This window comes from Pseudoliparis swirei, chromosome 11 (genome assembly GCF_029220125.1).
Source record: "Pseudoliparis swirei isolate HS2019 ecotype Mariana Trench chromosome 11, NWPU_hadal_v1, whole genome shotgun sequence".
Classification (NCBI taxonomy): domain Eukaryota; kingdom Metazoa; phylum Chordata; class Actinopteri; order Perciformes; family Liparidae; genus Pseudoliparis; species Pseudoliparis swirei.
The window spans coordinates 5,813,037-5,835,686 of NC_079398.1; the positions used below are offsets into that span (position 1 = coordinate 5,813,037).

The 22,650-nt window shown below is 41.6% G+C and overlaps 1 protein-coding gene across 1 annotated transcript; it reads right to left on the reverse strand.

The window, feature by feature from the left end:
- Positions 1-2,964: 2,964 nt before the first annotated feature.
- LOC130201140 (uncharacterized) lies at positions 2,965-7,187 on the reverse strand. The gene is made up of 5 exons (XM_056425868.1): positions 6,791-7,187; positions 6,576-6,602; positions 5,359-5,574; positions 4,059-4,091; positions 2,965-3,202 (listed from the first exon to the last, which is right to left on the reverse strand). Exons 1-5 carry the CDS (start codon positions 7,119-7,121, stop codon positions 3,180-3,182), a joined length of 630 nt encoding a protein of 209 aa, XP_056281843.1. The 5' UTR covers positions 7,122-7,187; the 3' UTR covers positions 2,965-3,179.
- Between the last annotated feature and the right edge of the window lie 15,463 nt (positions 7,188-22,650).

Consider the following 22,650-nt stretch of genomic DNA (forward strand, 5'->3'; position numbering starts at 1 on the left):
AGGTAGTGCAGCTTATCGGTAGTGGGAATGTTCTTTCTATCTATAAGCGACATAAATGAAGCCTTCCACTCCACAAAGTCAATTGGATTGCCATTAAACACTGTGGGCTCTGGCATTGGAAGTCTGTTAATAGCAAGGCTGTCCTGAACAGCTTGTGCTAGGCAGGATACATCAATGGGAGGAGATGGAGTGACAACGGTGTGAGTGTCCGTTGTGGCAGGGGGAAGGGGGCGTATAGGGTTCTGAAATGACTGAACGGACCGGGCATCAGACTCCTCTTTCACTTCTCTGTCATATACTTCAAGTCTGGCTTGGGCCGCCTTTACATCTTTTTCAGCTTGCAATCGTTCTAATTCGGCCTTGTGTTTTTCTAATTCCCTCCTATGTTCTTCCTCTAAAACTCTGATCTTTTCCTTTTGTGTCTTTTCCTGCGTTAGCATCTTATATTCAGCCTCCTTAGCAGCTAACTCCGCCGCTGCTTCTGCTCGCTTGACTGCAACGCCTGAGTGCATGGAGCCATGACTGCCAGTCAGCGCTGAAGCAGAGGAGCCATAAATGGACCGGGCGTAGTGGGGCTTAAGTAGCTCATGCAAGCGCTGTCCTTCATATTCTGCATCGTATTCTCCATTTACGCCAGTCAGTCTCTCATACAATATTTTGATCATGTCAATGGTTACTGCTGCACAAGAATCAACCTTACGCCTTAGCTCAGTATCGGGTGGGCCGCACCCTCTCAGTTCATCATACAATTTTATGATATCCATTTTCCTTGTATCCAAATTGTCTGCGAGGGATGCCAAGTGACTTTCTGTTAGCTCCGATTTGAGTTCTTGACGTGCTTGACGAGCTTGGGCTTTCCACTGTTCATACAGACTAACAAGTCTCCTTTCCCGTTTGCTCTGCTCCTCTTTACGGTACGCTAGCATCTTTTCAGTGGGAACACGTGTCCGGTCATGGCGTCTAACCGCTACATCTGCGTCATCATCTTCATCATTTAAAAGTTCAGCAAGAATGTCCTGTTTGTTTTGCAAAGACTCTTTTAGTTCTTGTCTAACAGCACCTTGTTCTGTTTCCTTGTCTAGCATTTCCTTATGTTCTTGAATTACCTTTCGAAGGTTTTCTATCTGTTGCTCTTTATCCTCGCTGCGCAGAGCAGCATCGTGTCCCTCCATTTTCGTTAGCCTTCCTCCGTCTCCTTGCTACTTTACCACGTCCCCGTCTTCAGTTCACCGCTGCCCTGCTCCATTCCGTCAGTAGAAGTTGTCCGTTTATTCCGTTGTAGTCTTCTATGTAGCAGGTTAGCTGGAAAGGTGACGTTCTTCCTTTGGTGTAACTAGCAGGTAGCTCGAGGTCTCGCTCTTACTGTAACGGATCCCCGTATATCAATCGGCGTGAGACTTTACTGCTGGTGAACTTCTTTATTTCTTTTCTTCCGTTGTGTAATCATGAACCAAAACTATTGAATTAAAACCTCCTTGTCACCACCGTAAGAGCGTTAGCCTCATACGGGTCCATTAAAACTATCAAAACTCTTCATATAATGCGCATCCGTCCGTCACATTTAGCCGTTACGTCAAGTTTGTATATTAACACAAAATAAAGGTGCGCTTCCTTCTAACATTTCAAAATAAGTCAAATTTAGCTCAAAGCGGAAGTAGATTAAAACATATACAAAATCATTAAAACAATACAATATAAAAAGGCATACATCAAAACCAATAAAGCAGATACAAAATAAGGCAATCAACACAAAACAATAAACCTTTTAAGGGGTTATTTACAGTAATGATAAAGGGCACTATGAAAATAAGTTTCAAGAAAACATGGATTGAGTTTAATGTCTATGATAAAAGTGCTAGATAATATTGTGTGACAGTGTACAGCAGTGAAAGAGTTGCAAAATCATGATTACATCACAGCTGTTTTATTACATTTTTTTCTAAATATGATTTATTTGAAAAATGTTTGTGCTTAAGTACACAGCTTCTTTCTTCGCTTTTCTATCTCCTCTTGTATGAATTCATGTCCCATCAATGCACATTACTAACTTTTCCAGAGTCTTTGTGCTTTCTCTCCTCTCAGGTTTACATGGATCGTGGTTTATCTGGACCCTGGTCCTGCCTCCTGGGTCCTGCCTCCTACCACAGCCCTGCTAATGCCATTCTTCACTATCTCCTCTGTCTCCTTTCTGCTTTCTCCTCACAGGTTTACATGGACTGTGGTTTTATCTGGACCCTGGTCCTGCCTGACACCTACGGCTATTATCATTGTTATTGCTATTAGTATTACCAATAACATTATTGCTTCTATTATCATTATTATTCTACTATATCTACTGTTGCTGTTATTTTCATCACGTTCTCATTGTATGAATAATTCATATTTATTGAATGTGTTGTAACGCTGTCCATCTGTACACATTACATCTATTGCTTCTGTCCATCATGGAGAGGGATCCTCCTCTGTTGCTCTCCTGAAGGGTTCTTCACTTTTTCTTACCCTGAAAGGGTTTTTTCAGTTTTTTGGGAATTTGTCCTGATCCGATGTGAGGTCAAAGGTCAGGGATGTCATATTTGTACAGATTGTAAAGCCCTCTATGGGGAGTTTGTAATTTGTGATTTTCCATGATTAAATGAGGAACCAGCCTCTTGCAAAGATCATGTTGTATAAATATGTATATATATATATATATACATATTAATATTTTGATATACATCATTTTAAATCTTTTTTATTTGTTACATATTATTTATATATGTATGTATATATACACACATATATGACTATATTTGTATATATGTGTAATGAACTAATTAAATACAATTCCTTTGTTGCACATTTTTGGGATAATTATAATAATAATATAATGTTCTTATTCATAACACATCTTTCAAAACAAAGTCCAAAAGTGCTTCCCTCAACAGTCAAAGTGAGAATGACACTCAGTATGAATAAACCAAGATATTTAATGAGATATTTTATTGTAATATCAGACATGTTACTGTGCCGTACAGTTGAGCTGAAGAATGAATGAATGAACATTGAAGTGGCAAACAAACAACAAACAACCCCAAAGAGAACAGCAGAGAGACCGTCGACACACTGTGAATAAAACGTGAGCACACTTCCAGTTACAGGAGTCCTTCTTTGTTGTTCTCCAAACTGCTCAGTGCTTCCTCTCAAGTGCAGTCCGTATCACTTCCTGTTGCATGGATTTCAAAATAAAACATGAAACCTTCAGGTTAGCAACAAACATGATTGCATAAAATAATATGAATCTATCAAGCTGATATATATATATATATAGAGAGAGAGAGAGAGAGAGAGAGAGAGAGAGAGAGAGAGAGAGAGAGGCAAGGGCGTCATGAGGCCTATTCAGCCCCCCCAAATAAGTTGCCGTTATTGGCTTTAAAAGTTATTTTATTTTATTTTTAACAAAATGTTGACGTCCTTAAATTAAACAATTTTTTCTCACACAGACACATTATTTAGAACACTGACATGCTACATATGTGCTTGCTTTCTGGTTTGTATGTTTTCCCCCCTTTCAAATTACAATCCAATAGCCTATCGTCATACTTAAATTCTGATCCCCAGGCACTTGGACTTTGGGGAGGCTGGTGCACTGGCTTTCTCTCTGCCAAGTAAAGTCTCTCAATGCCAGGATTACAGCCAATGAGGTTAGTTCAAATTAATTGATGCACGGAGTGAACCTGTAAGTCCAGGTAGTTACAGAATGACGCTGTCGGTGGTTATTAATGATTTTAACAATTATATTTGATCATATATTTGTTCCATTGACCCTGAACTAGTTCATCTTTATCTCTGTGATCGTGTCCAAATGAGCATAAAATATTACTATGACCCTGAAATTCGGTCGGAAACAATTAATATCCAGGGCCCAACATTTTTTTTTAGAAGATACCAACGATAAGGACGGCTGAGCAATAGGAGAGAGAGAGAGATGAAGATCAGGAGGTCTGAACTCAACACAAATAAAAAAATCAGGTTATACATTATTATTATATAAGTAAAGATTATAAAGGATGTGTAATCACCTGGATCCACAGCAGGTTGACTCTTTGTAGTTGCTGGATTTGAATCGGAAACATTGATTAGATATCAGATACTAATAAGATAACATTAAATAAAAACATAATGATGACGACAGAGTACATATAATGAAGTACATGCGTGTTATCACGTGAAAACAGTTAGTGTTCATATTTATCCACATAATGTCACGTGCAAAGCATCTTAAGTTTCATAAAATGTTTTTTAAATAGAAATGAGGGTCTTAGGATCCATCAGTTTCCAAGGGTCCGGGTCTCTAAAGGTCTCTCCTCTTCAGATTATACATCAAGGATTTTCACATGTATGCAGATGATACAGGAATATATCTTCATTGCTGCACATTAATTGTCTGTATTTTACAATTTGTAAAATCATTTTAGATGTCCTTTGTTTTATTCTTTTCATCACTTCAGCGGCTTCATGGTTCACCATTCTCTCACGTTGTGATGTTACATCTAGTTTTCTTCAGCGTTGCTCTCAACCCTAACTCATTGAAAAGCATGTACATATATGACATTCTTGAAAATGCTATTATTAGTTGTTACGTTTTTTGCGTGTTATTTATTTGCTACAAGGTAAAGGTAGGGTAAAGGTAGAGTCTCTTTGTGAATCATGTAATGTCACATCCACAGTCCGACCAGCGTGTCTGCGTCCTCGGCCGAGCGGGCCGGCATCCCGCCGGCGACCCCGACCGGCGCAGATGAGCGAGGACCTGTTCATCGCTGCTCGCAGCTTTAATATTTTAAATATAATGTTAACAACTGCAAAGTCACTGTATAAAGTTACTAATATCTCACTGTAAAAATCTAAAATGTTCCAAAAAATACCCCCAAAAATTATTAATATAACTGTTCAACAAGCATGAACAGTTGTAATAATAAATGATTGGCTTTTTACACACAAATATATCTTGCGGGTAACAGTAACTATTGACTGTTCATCGATGTGCTTTGTCCCAGAAAATAGTCAATCAATTGCTGAACAACTCCACGAATGTCAAAATGTGTTACGTAATCTACTGTGTGGCTATTTGTGTTAACTCAATGCCTTCAACCAGCTGTGACAGTAAAGTAGTGTTTTATGATATTATCTGGACTATAGAATGAATGTGATACAAACATTAATAATGTGAGTATGTTGGATGTTGCTAATGTTAAAGTATTAATAATAATATAAATAACAATAATGGATTAGTGATATTGTTATTCATGTTAGAGAATAGTGATAATGTAAGTAATGTAAATGTATTAGTTATAACGTTGAGGTTTGGGTGAGATCTGTTACCTTTAACATCCCCACAGAGATCTTGACACTGCTCCACTGTGCGGAATATGTTCCCGTTAGACACACTGCCTCTGAAGTGGAACCCCTCACACCTCCAACTCGACACGTTGTAGAAGAAGAAGTTGTGATCGAGGATTTCTTCTGGGGTGATGGGGCGGGGGTAAGTGAAGCGAAGTGGAGGTCTTTGACCATGATCCATGGGCCGATAGCAAAGATCTGACAGGACAAAGATGGAGGGGATGAATTCATGATATTTAGCAGACAGGAAGGTCTTTTGTTTTCCTTAAAAAATCCTAACAATTAATATTAAAGAGGTATCTTTTCACTGCAGAGATGGTCACAGCCGTCCTGGCTATAGAAGGAGTTATCTGTGGAGCCACAGCCGTCGAAGAACCGCTCACACCTGTAACTGGTCGAGTTGTAGAATAATCTGGGAATCCTGGTCTGGCAGCTTCCGAATGAAGTCCTGTCCCTAAAGTCATAACATCGGCGGACTGGAGGGAGAAGAAGAGACGGCAGAACCGGAGACGGCCCTTCAGTTCACAACTACAGCCACTTGGTCTGGTTTGAATTCTCAAAAGTACTTTTTATGTCAAAATATTAAAATATTATTAAGTGGTTCTCAAACTGTGGGGCGCAAGGGGAAACATTTTTTAAATTTATTTTAAGACCTTTATACAGGCTAAAAGGTGGAATTACGATTTCCTGGTCATCACATGCCGCCATGGGGCCAACCATTTAGTTCTTACTAGCTAACTTCTTACTATGAAAACTTGAATATCCCTTATTTAAAATCGTTAGGTCCTAAAAACTGTATTATTATTATTTTTATCCAATCATAGTTATTTTCCTTGTAGATGGTTGGACCAAGGGCTGGGAGGCGGGGCCGAGGGACATTTTAATTTTAAAATGTGTGCAACATTTGGGTGGAAACCTGGCTCGTGAAGTGAACGCTTGAGTGGTGGTTCAAGTTTGTGCAGACAAATTAAAAGAATGTAAGACAATACCGTACATGTTTGAGGCACCTCAAAGGTAACATCATGCTATTTATATCTGTACAGAAGACCAATCCCAAGACTGTTACGTTGGTTTGGATGTAGATAATAGGACATACCATGATACCTTCACAATATGTTCATTTTCACACAAAATTACTAATTAAAGAGTACACATCAGTATTAATTCATATTTTAGAATCAATATGGTGTCATGCTTACATTTCTCGTCTGTATACTTCCTTGTTTCTGTGGAAAAAATATATTTCACAGCAGTCAGCAGGTTTTTATCTCAAACAGAAGATCTTGAGTTTTCTTATCAACAATCCAGAACAAAATTCAAGCATCACGCTAAAAATGAACCATTGGGGGTCCTCATCAAATACCCGTAAACATACTCTGAACAGAATCCTCTAGACACTGTGAATCCATCTCACCTTTGTCTATGGTGCTCTTGGGGTAAACACGGATGCTCGCGCTCGGATCTCGGGGCGTTGAGAGTCGGCCCTGGTTGAGACAGTTGACCAGCAGACACTCAGTTGAGCCGTCCAATGGAGTGGACATCACGGCCATGTGGCAGCCTGGGTCTGCTACACAATCCTGCTGGCAGCTTTTCCAATCCATACTCGTTGGCATCCTCATCAGATTGTAGTTCGAGGAGGCGAGGCACTGCGCTGGATCAAAGTCCTGAGCCAGACCAGGCCCGACCAGGAAAAAGACAGCCGGCAGATAGAACCAAAATCCAAACAAAACATTCTCAGTCATCATGGCTGCGGTCAAGAACTTTTCAGATCTGAGCAAAGGTGTTTGTGCTCCGTGTTGAGGCTGATGGATTCTACACTCAGGAGTGCTCTGGGTTTGTGGAGGAAATGAAACTTAAACCTATACCGCACCTCAGAATTCAATCATCACACATTCCTCTTTGACACAATAGCAACATGAACGTCATCGAACATTAATGTGATAGTTTGAGAGGGAGTTGTCCTTTTGTTTCTTATTGGTCTGGATAAACGGAATGTTCTGCTCTGCCCCCTCAAACGGTGACGGAGGGGAACTATGATGGAGACGTGTTGGGTTATGGTTGATCCATAATGGAGACGTGTTGGCTTATGGTTGATCCATAATGGAGACGTGTTGGGTTATGGTTGATCCATAATGGAGACGTGTTGGCTTATGGTTACTGTAACATGGAGATGTGTTGGGTTATGATTGATCCATAATGGAGACGTGTTGGGTTATTTCTTCTTAAACAGATTCCCTGGGTTAGCTCAGTGGTTACCTCCTGCCTCAAAACTTTCAGATTATGTGGTTCTTCCCCTCCCTGGGATCAAACCTCGGGCTTTGAGGTCATTCTCACACTGACGACACAAGAGGTTTGCTGACATCAGATGCAACGACAGCAAGGATGTTTAAAAAAAAAGAGATGAATATAACACTGGACATCGCCCAAGGTTCTATCCCAGGGAGGGAGAGAGAGCAGGGAATTCTCCAGAGAGAATGGTTGTTCGAAGTAACGACTGAGCTAAACCAGTGTAACAGGAAATAGAGTTTATAAAGGCTGCTGCTGTCTGCAGCTCCTGATAGGAAACATCCTCACTTTTACATTACATGTCATTTAGCAGACTCTTTTATCCAAAGCGACTTACAATAAGTGCATTCAACCAAGAGTACAAACTCAGAACAACAAGAATCCAGAAAGTATCATTTCTTCACCTTCAACCTCTTTAAAAACACCTTCATGTAAAAATCAGCTGTTGTGGTACAGTTCCAGGCACATGCACAGACATTTTGGGGGGCAGGTGCTCAAACAACAAAAAAAGGGCACCCATTGCCAAAAATGTTTTGTGACAGAGTTGAAGCATAAGCAGCAATACACGAGTGAAGCTGTCCTCGCCTGATTGGCTAATGGGTCGTCATGCCAGCCACGTATTGCCCTCCTCACTGGTCTGATATGGATCCGTATTGCCCTCTGACCTCATTTTCAAAATGAGCGATATTGATAGACGTCAACAGCCACCCGGAGGTCAAAAAGGTGGCTCTGGTTTTCACAACAAGTGCACTGCAGAATCAAAGTCCACTGACTCGTTTTATTGAGCACTTCTCGTCATGGCAAAAATTGATTCGATCATCAGCCTGGCTCTTAAAAATCAAAGAAACTCTGAGACAATTGAACTGAAAGAAAATGAGTGACTCAGGACCAACTGGGTCACAACTGTCTGTGGAGGATTTAGGCAAGGCCGAGCAAGCCCTTGTGTCCTATGTCCAACAACAATCCTTCCAAGATGAGGTGACCTCTCTCCAAAAGGGCTTACCCATAAAAAGAAACAGTAGGATCTATAGACTAGATCCCATCCTCCAACACGGGATCCTGAGAGTTGGAGGCAGACTAAGTAAGTTGGCAATGCCAGAAGAAATCAAACATCCTGCCATTCTGCCCAAGGACAACCACCTGTCCAAGATACTCCTACACCACACCCACGCCTCGATGGGTCATTGCAGAAGAAATCAAATGATCGCAAAACTCAGAACAAAATACTGGATCCTTAGAGCAAATTCTGCCGCGAGAAGGATAACACGTTATTGTGTACTCTGCAGAAGATGGCATGGCACAACAATGACACAAAAAATGTCCGACCTACCTCTACACCGGATAACACCTGACTTGCCACCCTTTACCCATACTGGACTGGACTACTTTGGCCCCATAGAAGTCAAGCGTGGCCGCAGCAAAGTGAAAAGGTATGGAGCCTTGTTTACGTGCCTTGCATGCAGAGCCGTACACCTGGAGATGGCCTACTCAATGGATACAGACTCATGCATTTCTGCACTCCGACGATTCATCTGCAGACGAGGCCAAGTGAAGGAGATTGTTTCTGACAACGGTACAAATTTCGTTGGGACACAACGGGAGCTTCGAGAAGCACTTACCCACCTTAACCTCAGCAAGATCCAGCATTCGATGCACGCTAAAGGTATCAAGTGGACATTCAATCCACCCTACGGTCCTCATCATGGAGGCGTATGGGAGCGGCTCATCCGGATAATCAAACAAATCCTCTACTCCATCACAAAGGAACAGACCATGGATGACGAGAGTCTCCAAACAGCTCTATGCGAAGTGGAGGCAATCATGAATGACCGACCCATCACAGTCTCATCGCAGGATATAAAAGATCCAGAACCTCTGACACCTAACCACCTACTTCAAATGAAGCGAATGCCGACTCTTCCACCGGGACTCTTTGACAAAAGTGATATCTATTCCAGAAGAAGGTGGAAACCGACCCAATATAGAGCTGATCTCTTCTGGAAACGCTGGACACGAGAGTACCTTCCATTGCTCCAAGAGAGACAGAAATGGAATCAGATTAAAAGTAATCTAAAGCATGGAGACATAGTGCTGATCATCGATGAAAGCTCACCATGCAATTCCTGGCCCATGGGCAGAATCACAGAAATGTTTCCGGACAAAAGAGGACATGTACGTCGGGTCAAGATCAGGACACAAAATGGCACCTTGGAAAGGCCCATCACAAAGCTGTGCCTTCTACAAGACATGCCCTGATGACGGGTCCCTTTGCCCTTTTCTTATTCTGACCCCTGAAAGGACTTTAGTTAAACCTTTTCTCTCTTCTTTCTTCTCCCCCCCAATAACTTTTCGTTGAACTTTTTGCTGAAATTCTATGTACTTGTTTCCCAAGATGGACTATTGGAACTAAATGGATAACTTTTTCTTTTTTTCGACTTTTTTGAAATTCTATGGACACGTGACAATCTTGAATATTGTCAAAAGGGACTCTTAAGAATAGGCTTCCTATGTATAAATGTATTAATTGCCCTGTTCCGGTCAATTAGTATATATTGATTTGTGTTTACCTGTGTTTGTTTGGTCATGTTTTGATGACGCGATGTCAGTGGGCGTGACATTATAAATGGCCGGCACCTGAGTGACTGAGTAACTGTGCCGTTACCACGACAACGGTGCCGTTACCGTGGCAACGGTGCCGTTACCGTGACAACGGTGATGTCACCGTCACCTACACCACCGGGTGTGGTGTAGGAGTATCTTGGACAGGTGGTTGTCCTTGGGCAGAATGGCAGGATGTTTGATTTCTTCTGGCATTGCCAACTTACTTAGTCTGCCTCCAACTCTCAGGATCCTGTGTTGGAGGATGGGATCTAGTCTATAGATCCTACTGTTTCTTTTTATGGGTAAGCCCTTTTGGAGAGAGGTCACCTCATCTTGGAAGGATTGTTGTTGGACATAGGACACTAGGGCTTGCTCGGCCTTGCCTAAATCCTCCACAACGGTGACGTTGTCATGGTAACGTCACCGTTGTCATGGTAACGGCACCGTTGTCAATTATTTTTCTAACTCAACTAACGCAGTTACAATTACTGAAATGTAAATGAGTTCGTTACTCGCGTTACTCTCTTTTGTGAAAAATGAACACTTGCAGACAAGAAGACAAGATAGGCCTACTTTAGCTGCTTCTGATCCGACATCGCAGGACCTTGGTTGCGCAATGATGTAACGTCTCGGACGTTATGGCACTGATGACACGGAGACGGGACGACGTTATTATTCCTCACTTTATTGGGCATCCACCAACACAGTGTGTTTACATGATGCGGATTTACATGTTACAGACAGCGTGCTCCTCTCAGCTCAGCAGCTCGAACGTCAACAACAACGGTTCCCGTCAACCAACCTTAACTCCCGTTTTCCGGCAGGTTAACCCCGCCTCCCCTCTACTCTGCCAATCACAGGCACGCCCCCTCGACCAGCATGCACGGTGCCACACTGTGATTGACAGCCACTTCACAGGGTCGCTACAATAAACACCAATCGAATCAATCAATGAGCATTAAACCACATCATGGCCGACAGTGCGGATAGAATGAGCTTTCTCTCCTGGAAGTATGGACATTACTTTTCGCTCGTCGAAATTAAAGACAAAAATGTAGTGGTGAGTTGTAAATTATGTGCAGGTGCAAAGACCCTATCCACATCTAAGAGACAGTTATTTTGTATAAAGTTAAGTATTAAAAGGGACTTTTGTACTACTGCTTGATTTGAAGGCCTGTTGACCTGTTGATTGCAATTAATAGGTCTACAACATATGTTTATTGTGTTTGACTGTTCAGTACTGTTCATTGCATTAAAAAAGCAGACATAAAAGTAACTTAAAAGTTACTTTCCCTATTAACTAATTACTTTTGATATACAGTAACTAGTAAAGTAATTAAATTACTTTTAAAAGAAGTCACTAGAAACTGTAACTAATTACTAATTTTCAGCAACTTGCCCAACACTGGTTGTAACGCTGTTCATCTGGTCACATGACATCTATTGCTTCTGTCCATCATGGAGAGGGATCCTCCTCTGTTGCTCTCCTGAAGGGTTCTTCACTTTTTCTTACCCTTGTTGTGGCTGGATTTCTTCCTTTTTGGTCCATTCTGACTAATCTCTTAACCTGATGCATATAAACTTGTATCTCTCTCCTATCTGACTGCTGGTGAGACGCCACAGAATACTCACCCACTGGACCTCAGTAATCAAACACCCACAGGACACAGAGAGTTTGGATCAGAGTTCAATTCACGTAGATTTATTTGTAACCAACAGTTTCACAAATAAACCTGGTCTGGGTCCGGTATTAAAGACAACGACCTCCCTCCACATCTGTCTTTCCCAAGCCCCGAACAAACACATTGATATATTATTTATACATCAGCCTCAATGCAGGTGCCGCCTCCGTCCACTCCCTCATTACATATCAGTTATTGTCACTCAGTGTGACCTCTGTCCCAGTCCAAGCTGGTTACTTTAAGGAATGTGAGGTTCTTGCTGACGTCTCCCCCCTCGTTACTTCTCTTTTCGTTATTGTGTCTGAGCCTCCTGGTCCTCGCTCTGCAGTCTCCTCTCTACCGGTTAAGACTGGAGCAGCACAAGGCCGCTGGGTCTATCTCTGTCTGGCGTTGTTGACCCTTGTCTGAGGGAGAGAGCTGCGTGTGTGTGTGTGCCCTCTCAATCATCTTTGTAGATGTAATTTAAGCCTAATATAACACAATGTAAAAGTTTAATACACCCTATGTATATATGTTGTGGAAGCACATCATTTGAAACATTTTACCCACCACACCCTGAAAGGGTTTTTTCAGTTTTTTGGGAATTTGTCCTGATCCGATGTAAGGTCAAAGGTCAGGGATGTCATACTTGTACAGATTGTAAAGCCCTCTATGGGGAGTTTGTAATTTGTGATTTTCCATGATTAAATGAGTAACCAACCATGTTGTATAAATATGTATATATGTATATATATATATATATACTAATATTTTGATATACATCATTTTAAATCTTTTCTATTTGTTACATATTATATATATATGTATGTATATATATACACATATATGACTATATTTGTATATATGTGTAATGAACTAATTAAATACAATTTCTTTGTTGCACAATTTTGGGATAATTATAATAAAAATATAATATTCTATTCATAACACATCTTTCAAAACAAAGTCCAAAAGTGCTTCCCACAACAGTCAAAGTGAGAATGACACTCAGTATGAATAAACCAAGATATTTAATGAGATATTTTATTGTAATATCAGACATGTTACTGTGTCGTACAGTTGAGCTGAAGAATGAATGAATGAACATTGAAGTGGCAAACAAACAACAAACAACCCCAAACAGAACAGCAGAGAGACCGTCGACACACTGTGAATAAAACGTGAGCACACTTCCAGTTACAGGAGTCCTTCTTTGTTGTTCTCCAAACTGCTCAGTGCTTCCTCTCAAGTGCAGTCCGTATCACTTCCTGTTGCATAGATTTAAAAATAAAACATGAAACCTTCAGGTTAGCAACAAACATGATTGCATAAAATAATATGAATCTATCAAGCTGATATATATATATAGAGAGAGAGAGGCAAGGGCGTCATGAGGCCTATTCAGTCCCCCCAAATAAGTTGCCGTTATTGGCTTTAAAAGTTATTTTATTATATTTTAAAAAAAATGTTGACGTCCTTAAATTAAAAAAAAAATTCTCACACAGACACATTATTTAGAACACTGACATGCTACATATGTGCTTGCTTTCTGGTTTGTATGTTTCCCCCCTTCAAATTACAATCCAATAGCCTATCGTCATACTTAAATTCTGATCCCCAGGCACTTGGACTTTGGGGAGGCTGGTGGACTGGCTTTCTCTCTGCCAAGTAAAGTCTCTCAATGCCAGGATTACAGCCAATGAGGTTAGTTCAAAGTAATTGATGCATGGAGTGAACCTGTAAGTCCAGGTAGTTACAGAATGAGGCTGTCGGTAGTTATTAATGATTTTAACAATTATATTTGATCATATATTTGTTCCATTGACCCTGAACTAGTTCATCTTTATCTCTGTGATCGTGTCCAAATGAGCATAAAATATTACTATGACCCTGAAATTCGGTCGGAAACAATTAATATCCAGGGCCCAACATTTTTTTTTAGAAGATACCAACGATAAGGACGGCTGAGCAAGAGGAGAGAGAGAGATGAAGATCAGGAGGTCTGAACTCAACACAAATAAAAAAATCAGGTTATACATTATTATTATATAAGTAAAGATTATGAACGATGTGTAATCACCTGGATCCACAGCAGGTTGACTCTTTGTAGTTGCTGGATTTGAATCGGAAACATTGATTAGATATCAGATACTAATAAGATAACATTAAATAAAAACATAATGATGACGACAGAGTACATATAATGAAGTACACGCGTGTTATCACGTGAAAACAGTTAGTGTTCATATTGATCCACATAATGTCACATGCAAAGCATCTTAAGTTACATAAAATGTTTTTAAAATAGAAATGAGGGTCTTAGGATCCATCAGTTTTCAAGGGTCCGGGTTTCTAAAGGTCTCTCCTCTTCAGATTATACATCAAGGATTTTCACATGTATGCAGATGATATAGGAATATATCTTCATTGCTGCACATTAATTGTCTGTATTGTACAATTTGTAAAATCATTTTAGATGTCCTTTGTTTTATTCCTTTCATCACTTCAGCGGCTTCATGGTTCACCATTCTCTCACGTTGTGATGTTACATCTAGTTTTCTTCAGCGTTGCTCTCAACCCTAACTCATTGAAAAGCATGTACACATATGACATTCTTGAAAATGCGATTATTAGTTGTAACGTTTTTTGCGTGTTATTTATTTGTTACAAGGTAAAGGTAGAGTCTCTTTGTGCATCATGTAAATGAAACTTAAACCTAAACCGCACCTCAGAATTCAATCATCACACATTCCTCTTTGACACAATAGCAACATGAACGTCATCGAACATTAATGTGATAGTTTGAGAGGGAGTTGTCCTTTTGTTTCTTATTGGTCTTGATAAACGGAATGTTCTGCTCTGCCCCCTCAAACGGTGACAGAGGGGAACTATGATGGAGACATTTTGGGTTATGGTTGATCCATAATGGAGACGTGTTGGGTTATGGTTACTGTAACATGGAGACGTGTTGGGTTATGATTGATCCATAGTGGAGACGTGTTGGGTTATGGTTGATCCATAATGGAGACGTGTTGGGTTATGGTTGATCCATAATGGAGACGTGTTGGGTTATGGTTGAGCCATAGTGGAGACATGTTGGGTTATGGTTACTGTAACATGGAGATGTGTTGGGTTATGGTTGATCCATAGTGGAGACGTGTTGGGTTATGGTTACTGTAACATGGAGATGTGTTGGGTTATGATTGATCCATAATGGAGACGTGTTGGGTTATTTCTTCTTAAACAGATTCCGTGGGTTAGCTCAGTGGTTACCTCCTGCCTCAAAACTTTCAGATTATGTGGTTCTTCCCCTCCCTGGGATCAAACCTCGGGCTTTGAGGTCATTCTCACACTGACGACACAAGAGGTTTGCTGACATCAGATGCAACGACAGCAAGGATGTTTAAAAAAAAAGAGATGAATATAACACTGGACATCGCCCAAGGTTCTATCCCAGGGAGGGAGAGAGAGCAGGGAATTCTCCAGAGAGAATGGTTGTTCGAAGTAACGACTGAGCTAAACCAGTGTAATAGGAAATAGAGTTTATAAAGGCTGCTGCTGTCTGCAGCTCCTGATAGGAAACATCCTCACTTTTACATTACATGTCATTTAGCAGACTCTTTTATCCAAAGCGACTTACAATAAGTGCATTCAACCAAGAGTACAAACTCAGAACAACTAGAATGCAGAAAGTAACATTTCTTCACCTTCACCCTCTTTAAAAACACCTTCATGTAAAAATCAGCTGTTGTGGTACAGTTCCAGGCACATGCACAGACATTTTGGGGGGCAGGTGCTCAAACAACAAAAAAAGGGCACCCATTGCCAAAAATGTTTTGTGACAGAGTTGAAGCATAAGCAGCAATACACGAGTGAAGCTGTCCTCGCCTGATTGGCTAATGGGTCGTCATGCCAGCCACGTATTGCCCTCCTCACTGGTCTGATATGGATCCGTATTGCCCTCTGACCTCATTTTCAAAATGAGCGATATTGATAGACGTCAACAGCCACCCGGAGGTCAAAAAGGTGGCTCTGGTTTTCACAACAAGTGCACTGCAGAATCAAAGTCCACTGACTCGTTTTATTGAGCACTTCTCGTCATGGCACAAATTGATTCGATCATCAGCCTGGCTCTTAAAAATCAAAGAAACTCTGAGACAATTGAACTTAAAGAAAATGAGTGACTCAGGACCAACTGGGTCACAACTGTCTGTGGAGGATTTAGGCAAGGCCGAGCAAGCCCTTGTGTCCTATGTCCAACAACAATCCTTCCAAGATGAGGTGACCTCTCTCCAAAAGGGCTTACCCATAAAAAGAAACAGTAGGATCTATAGACTAGATCCCATCCTCCAACACGGGATCCTGAGAGTTGGAGGCAGACTAAGTAAGTTGGCAATGCCAGAAGAAATCAAACATCCTGCCATTCTGCCCAAGGACAACCACCTGTCCAAGATACTCCTACACCACACCCGGTGGTGTAGGTGACGTCACCGTTGCCACGGTAACGTCACCCTTGTCATGGTAACGGCACAGTTACTCAGTCACTCAGGTGCCGGCCATTTATAATGTCACGCCCACTGACATCGCGTCATCAAAAGATGACCAAACAAACACAGGTAAACACAAATCAATATATACTAATTGACCGGAACAGGGCAATTAATACATTTATACATAGGAAGCCTATTCTTAAGAGTCCCTTTTGACAATATTCAAGATTGTCACGTGTCCATAGAATTTCAAAAAAGTCAAAAAAAAGAAAAAGTAATCCATTTAGTTCCAATAGTCCATCTTGGGAAACAAGTTCATAGAATTTCAGCAAAAAGTTCAACGAAAAGTTATTGGGGGGGGGGAAGAAGAAAGAAGAGAGAAAAGGTTTAACTAAAGTCCTTTCAGGGGTCAGAATAAGAAAAGGGCAAAGGGACCCGTCATCAGGGCATGTCTTGTAGAAGGCACAGCTTTGTGATGGGCCTTTCCAAGGTGCCATTTTGTGTCCTGATCTTGACCCGACGTACATGTCCTCTTTTGTCCGGAAAGATTTCTGTGATTCTGCCCATGGGCCAGGAATTGCGTGGTGAGCTTTCATCGATGATCAGCACTATGTCTCCATGTTTTAGATTACTTTTAATCTGATTCCATTTCTGTCTCTCTTGGAGCAATGGAAGGTACTCTCGTGTCCAGCGTTTCCAGAAGAGATCAGCTATATATTGGGTCTGTTTCCACCTTCTTCTGGAATAGATATCACTTTTGTCAAAGAGTCCCGGTGGAAGAGTCGGCATTCGCTTCATTTGAAGTAGGTGGTTAGGTGTCAGAGGTTCTGGATCTTTTATATCCTGAGATAAGACTGTGATGGGTCGGTCATTCATGATTGCCTCCACTTCGCATAGAGCTGTTTGGAGACTCTCGTCATCCATGGTCTGTTCCTTTGTGATGGAGTAGAGCAGGGGTTCCCAAACTTTTTAGACCACGCACCCCCTTCTACATCCCGACCGGGTTCACGCACCCCCAATCCCCCACACCTTAAAAAAAAACCGCAACAGAATGCAAGAGTTGTTGGTGGGGGGGTGCTAGTGAGAGTGTGCTCACCTGTGCGCGCATCACGGCTGGGCGTTACGCGCGCCGGCATCGAGCCGAGAAGAGTTGTTGACGGGGGGAGCGATGCGCGTTATGGGAGCGGCGGCGCTGGGCTTAGCCCAGAAGAGTGAAGCAGCGAAATTTGTAGACATAGAAACACTCTCAGACAGCAGCTTGCTGTTACGTGCGCCTGCTGCCAGTCTGACTCCGCTGTTTTGGGTGAATGATGTCACGTGCGACCTGGAGGTGTTAACCACTTGTGTGCCAAATCTTTTTTTTCTTCTTTTTTAAATTAACATTCAGGGCTAATTAAAAAACATCCGGGGCTTTAGCCCCAGGTTTTTTAGCCTAGGGACGCCACTGGTTAAGACCGAAATGACACTTGAGAGCCCTGAGAATGTTTAATATTAATTATTACACCATTAGACCACCATTACATGTTTCCTCTCGCGCACCCCCTAGAGGCAGCTCGCGCACCCCCAGGGGTGCGCGCACCACACTTTGGGAATCCCTGGAGTAGAGGATTTTTTTGATTATCCGGATGAGCCGCTCCCATACGCCTCCATGATGAGGACCGTAGGGTGGATTGAATGTCCACTTGATACCTTTAGCCAGGCACGTGCACAGACATTTTGGGGGGCAGGTGCTCAAACCAAAAAAAAGGGCACCCAATGCCAAAAAAAATTCTGACAGAGTTGAAGCATAAGCAGCATTACACTGATGAAGCTGTCCTCAACCTGCGTTTCCTCTGGGCAGCATCAGACCGCTAGCTTACATTTTCTTTACAAGCATTCTGATTGGCTAATGGGCGTCATGCCAGCCACGTATTGCCCTCCTCGCTGGTCTGATACTGATCCGTATTGCCCTCTTACGTCATTTTCAAAATGAGCGATATTGATAGACATCAACAGCCAAGAGCAGTGGTCCTCAAACTAAGGCCCTCGGGCCGGATACGATTTTTTTTTCAGTCTGGCCACGCAAATCCTAGACTGGCCCCTGTTAAATTGAACGGAATAAGAATTATCTCTCTTTTCTCTCTCTCTCTCTCTCTCTCTCTCTCTCTCTCTCTCTCTCTCTCTTTTCTCTCTCTCTCTCTCTCTCTTCTGTCTCTTCTCTCTCTCCTCTCTCTATTCTCTAAACATAACTAGCGTCAGTAAACAGCTGGACAAGACTTTGAAATCACGGATTTCGTGAGTTTTTGTTTGTTTATTTTTTTAGGAAACGTCGGACCAGTTGTGACGTCATGTTTTCAGCAGCGCTAATGTTGTGGTTGATTTATCACAAAACAATGTCAGGGAACAAACACCGTCATGACCTGTTTGTCTGGTGCTGCGCGTCAGAGGAGAAGGAGGTGCAAACGTTTCGTAGCGCGAGGAGCTCTGCGCGGAGGAGGAAGTGGAGGAGGAGGAGGAGGAGGTGGGAGGGGCACGGCGGGGGGAAGAGGGGCGGGGGGCTCGTGAGCGTCGCGGAGCATGTCGGGGCGAAATTCTCACAAGAACTCAAATAAATGCCCCGTCGGATATCCAAACACATTTGGGGGGAATTAATGACAGAGAGAGTAACTTTTATTCTTAAATCCTGATGAATGAAAAAAAAGTGTCTCCAGCAAAAAGGGCTGGTGCTTGAGCACCACTAGGGGTCTATCTGTGCACGTGCCTGTTTTAGAATAAATAAAAACTATGGACAGCGCCAGAGGTTCGATCCAGGGAGTGAAAGAGAGTCAGTCCCTGATAAGAAAAGTGTAATTACAGGTAATTACTGCGAACCACATGTGCATATTTAATGAATGTACATTTGTAATAATGAGTGTTAAGGGTTGAACACAACAACAAGTACGTATTCTTTTCAGGTACAACCAGTTGGGTTTCCACATGTATTAATAGGTTGTCTTTTAGACGTGTACAAACACTGGTTGAGGTTAGTATGACTAAACTGGCTTGGGCGGAATAAAATCTCCCATCGGGTTGTGTTTAGGGCTGGGGAACCGTGACATTTGAGATTAGGGCCAAGAAGAGGTGGGATTGGGTTTAGAAATGGCCTCTCACTGGGTTGTGGTCGGGGCTGGGACACTGTGAAGGGCACCAACGGGTTAGGGTTACTTCTCAACCTTTTTTCAGTAATGTACCCCCTGAGAAATATGTTTCAGCACAACGCATTTTTTTGTGGAAAAAATATGTTATACAAAACGCTGGGTCTATCAGTGTCTGATTTAGAATATAACCTATAATTATATTTAATTTAATATTTATTAAATAACTCCTACTTTTAAAGGATTTTTGCTTTGGATGCTTTGGATGCTGAAGGCGCTGAACATTGTTGGACTGTCCTGGCTGACACGCCTCTTCAATGTCTCATGGGGGTCAGGAACAGTGTCCATGGACTGATTCAGAGTCTTAAATTAGTTAATCTGTTTTTATTATTACAACTATATTTAAGGAATATAACTCTCCAGATTCATCAACATAAATTAATTGATTTAACTTTTGGAATTAAGGATCAGAATCAATTAGCCTCCACTTTTATATGAATATAGTAATATATTATTTTAGTGAGAACACAAGCTGCAGCATTCAGGTTAGCTGACATCAGATGCAACGATAGCAAGGAAGGTTTTGTTGAAAAAATAAACATAACACTGGGCAGTGCACAAGGTTTGATCCCAGGGAGGGAGAGAGAGCAGGGAATTCTCCAGAGAGAATGGTTGTTCGAAGTAACCACTGAGCTAAACCAGTGTCTCAGTCTAACAGGAAATAGAGTTTATGAAGGCTGCTGCTGTCTGCAGCTCCTGATCGGAAACATCATCACTTCACCGTCATCCTCTTTAAAAAGCCCTTCATGTAAAAATCAGCTGTTGTCGTACAGATCAGAATAAATAAAAACAGTGACCAGCGCCAGAGGTTTGATCTCGGGGAGGGAAAGAGAGTCAGTCCCTGCTAAGAGAAGTGCTGGAAGTAACCAGTGAGCTAAACCAGTGCAGCAGCTGCAGCAGGAAACTGGCTTCATGACCATGACTCATGCGTCTGCTCAGAACCCTGCTGCTTTGTCTCCTACTGGATCTGACTGGCAGAGGAGCATCAAGTGGGATTATTTATTCAACGGCTCTGTGGGTTGAAAGAGCCGTGAAGGTGAAATAAAAGCTCTTAAAAAGGTTCAAATATGAAACAAAATGAACGTTAAATGAACCTGCAGCTTGACAAGTTCAGACAAAGAGAATAGAGATCAGTTTAATAATAATTTACTGGTAAGTATCACAAACATCTTCCATCCTGGTCACTCTGTCCTGGGAGGAGAACAAACGGAGAGAGATTTGACGAGTGACTTGAACACAAGATTGAGTAAATGTGTTTTTTTAGATTGTATTCCTCTGTGATCTCTGGCGCCCCCTTGAGGGGAACTTCTCATGTACAGTTTATGTTATGAAGTCACTTTCCTGCTGCAGCTCTTGCACTGGTTTAGCTCAGTGGTTACTTCCTCAAATCTTTCAGATTACGTGGTTCTCTCCCTCCCTGGGATCAAACCTCGGGTGCTGTCCAGTGTTTTCTCTTTTTGACTTTAGAAATGTTACAGAATTGTTATACAGTTCAGAATAAATAAAAACAGAGTATTTTATATGATGCATTTGTAAACATAAACAACAACAACAGTTTTAAGACTTGCAGATCAACATGCTTTCTCCAGTTATTGGTGAAACAATGTGGAAGCTTAGCGTGAAGATGTGAGCTGATTACCTTCGCATTGAAAATGCGGAAGGTTATGTTTTGATCGCCGCGTATTTATTTGTATGCGTGTTATTCGCCTAACTCAAAAAGTATTAAACCGAATCGCATGAAATTTGGTGGGATGATTGGTTATTATCCGGGGACCATTTGATTAGATTTTGGGATCGATCGGGTCAAAGGTCAAAGGTCAAGGTCATGAAAAAGGTCAACATCTTCTTGAATCGCATGGAATTTGGTGGGATGATTGGTTATTATCCGGGGACCATTTGATTAGATTTTGGGATCGATCGGGTCAAAGGTCAAAGGTCAAGGTCATGAAGAAGGTCAACATATTCTTGAATCGCATGGAATTTGGTGGGATGATTGGTTATTATCCGGGGACCATTTGATTAGATTTTGGGATCGATCGGGTCAAAGGTCAAAGGTCAAGGTCATGAAAAAGGTCAACATCTTCTTGAATCGCATGGAATTTGGTGGGATGATTGGTTATTATCCGGGGACCATTTGATTAGATTTTGGGATCGATCGAGTCAAAGGTCAAGGTCAAGGTCATGAAAAGGTCAAAATCTTCTTGAATCGCATGAAATTTGGTGGGATGTTTGGTTATTATCCGGGGACCATTTGATTAGATTTTGGGATCAATCGGGTCAAAGGTCAAGGTCAAGGTTATGAAAAGGTCAAAATCTTCTTGAATCGCATGCAACTTGGTGGGATGTTTGGTTATTATCCGGGGACCATTTGATTAGATTTTGGGATCAATCGGGTCAAAGGTCAAGGTCATGGAAAGGTCAAAATCTTCTTTTTACCATAGCACGGTCAATTTTTATTCAATTGGCATGCAACTAATGCCAACATGTTCATAATGCAATGCCCAATCTTGTGATATGCGAAGGTATGCGCTCTACCGAGTGCCCATTCTAGTTTGAAGAAGTTTTACTTCAGTTAGTCGAGATTTTGGGGTGTTGGAATAACGGATGAATTTATCCTAGTTTAGTTTATTCCAGGGTCACCTACTTGAATAAATACCGTATTATATTGCACAACAGTGTGTCAGCAGTTTTGTCGATATATTTTAGATAAAGACTAAACAACCCTTTAGTTTGTATAAGTCTGGGGATGGAATACTTAAAGGTTTGACTCTAAAACTTAGTGAGATAATAAGTAAGGCCTCCAGCAGAGACGAGTCCAACTTGAACAGGCCCAGATCCAGTAGAGACCAGTCCACCGTGGCCAGACCCAGATCCAGCAGAGACCAGTCCACCGTGAACAGACCCAGATCCAGCAGAGACCAGTCAGACTTTTATGTGAATATAGTAATATAATACTGATATTTATTTGACACTGTGCACAAACACCAGCTTTAAGCACAATGCAGACTCATATCTGTACTGAAGAAAAATGAAATATTTCTTTTTAAATCGTGTTATTTACAG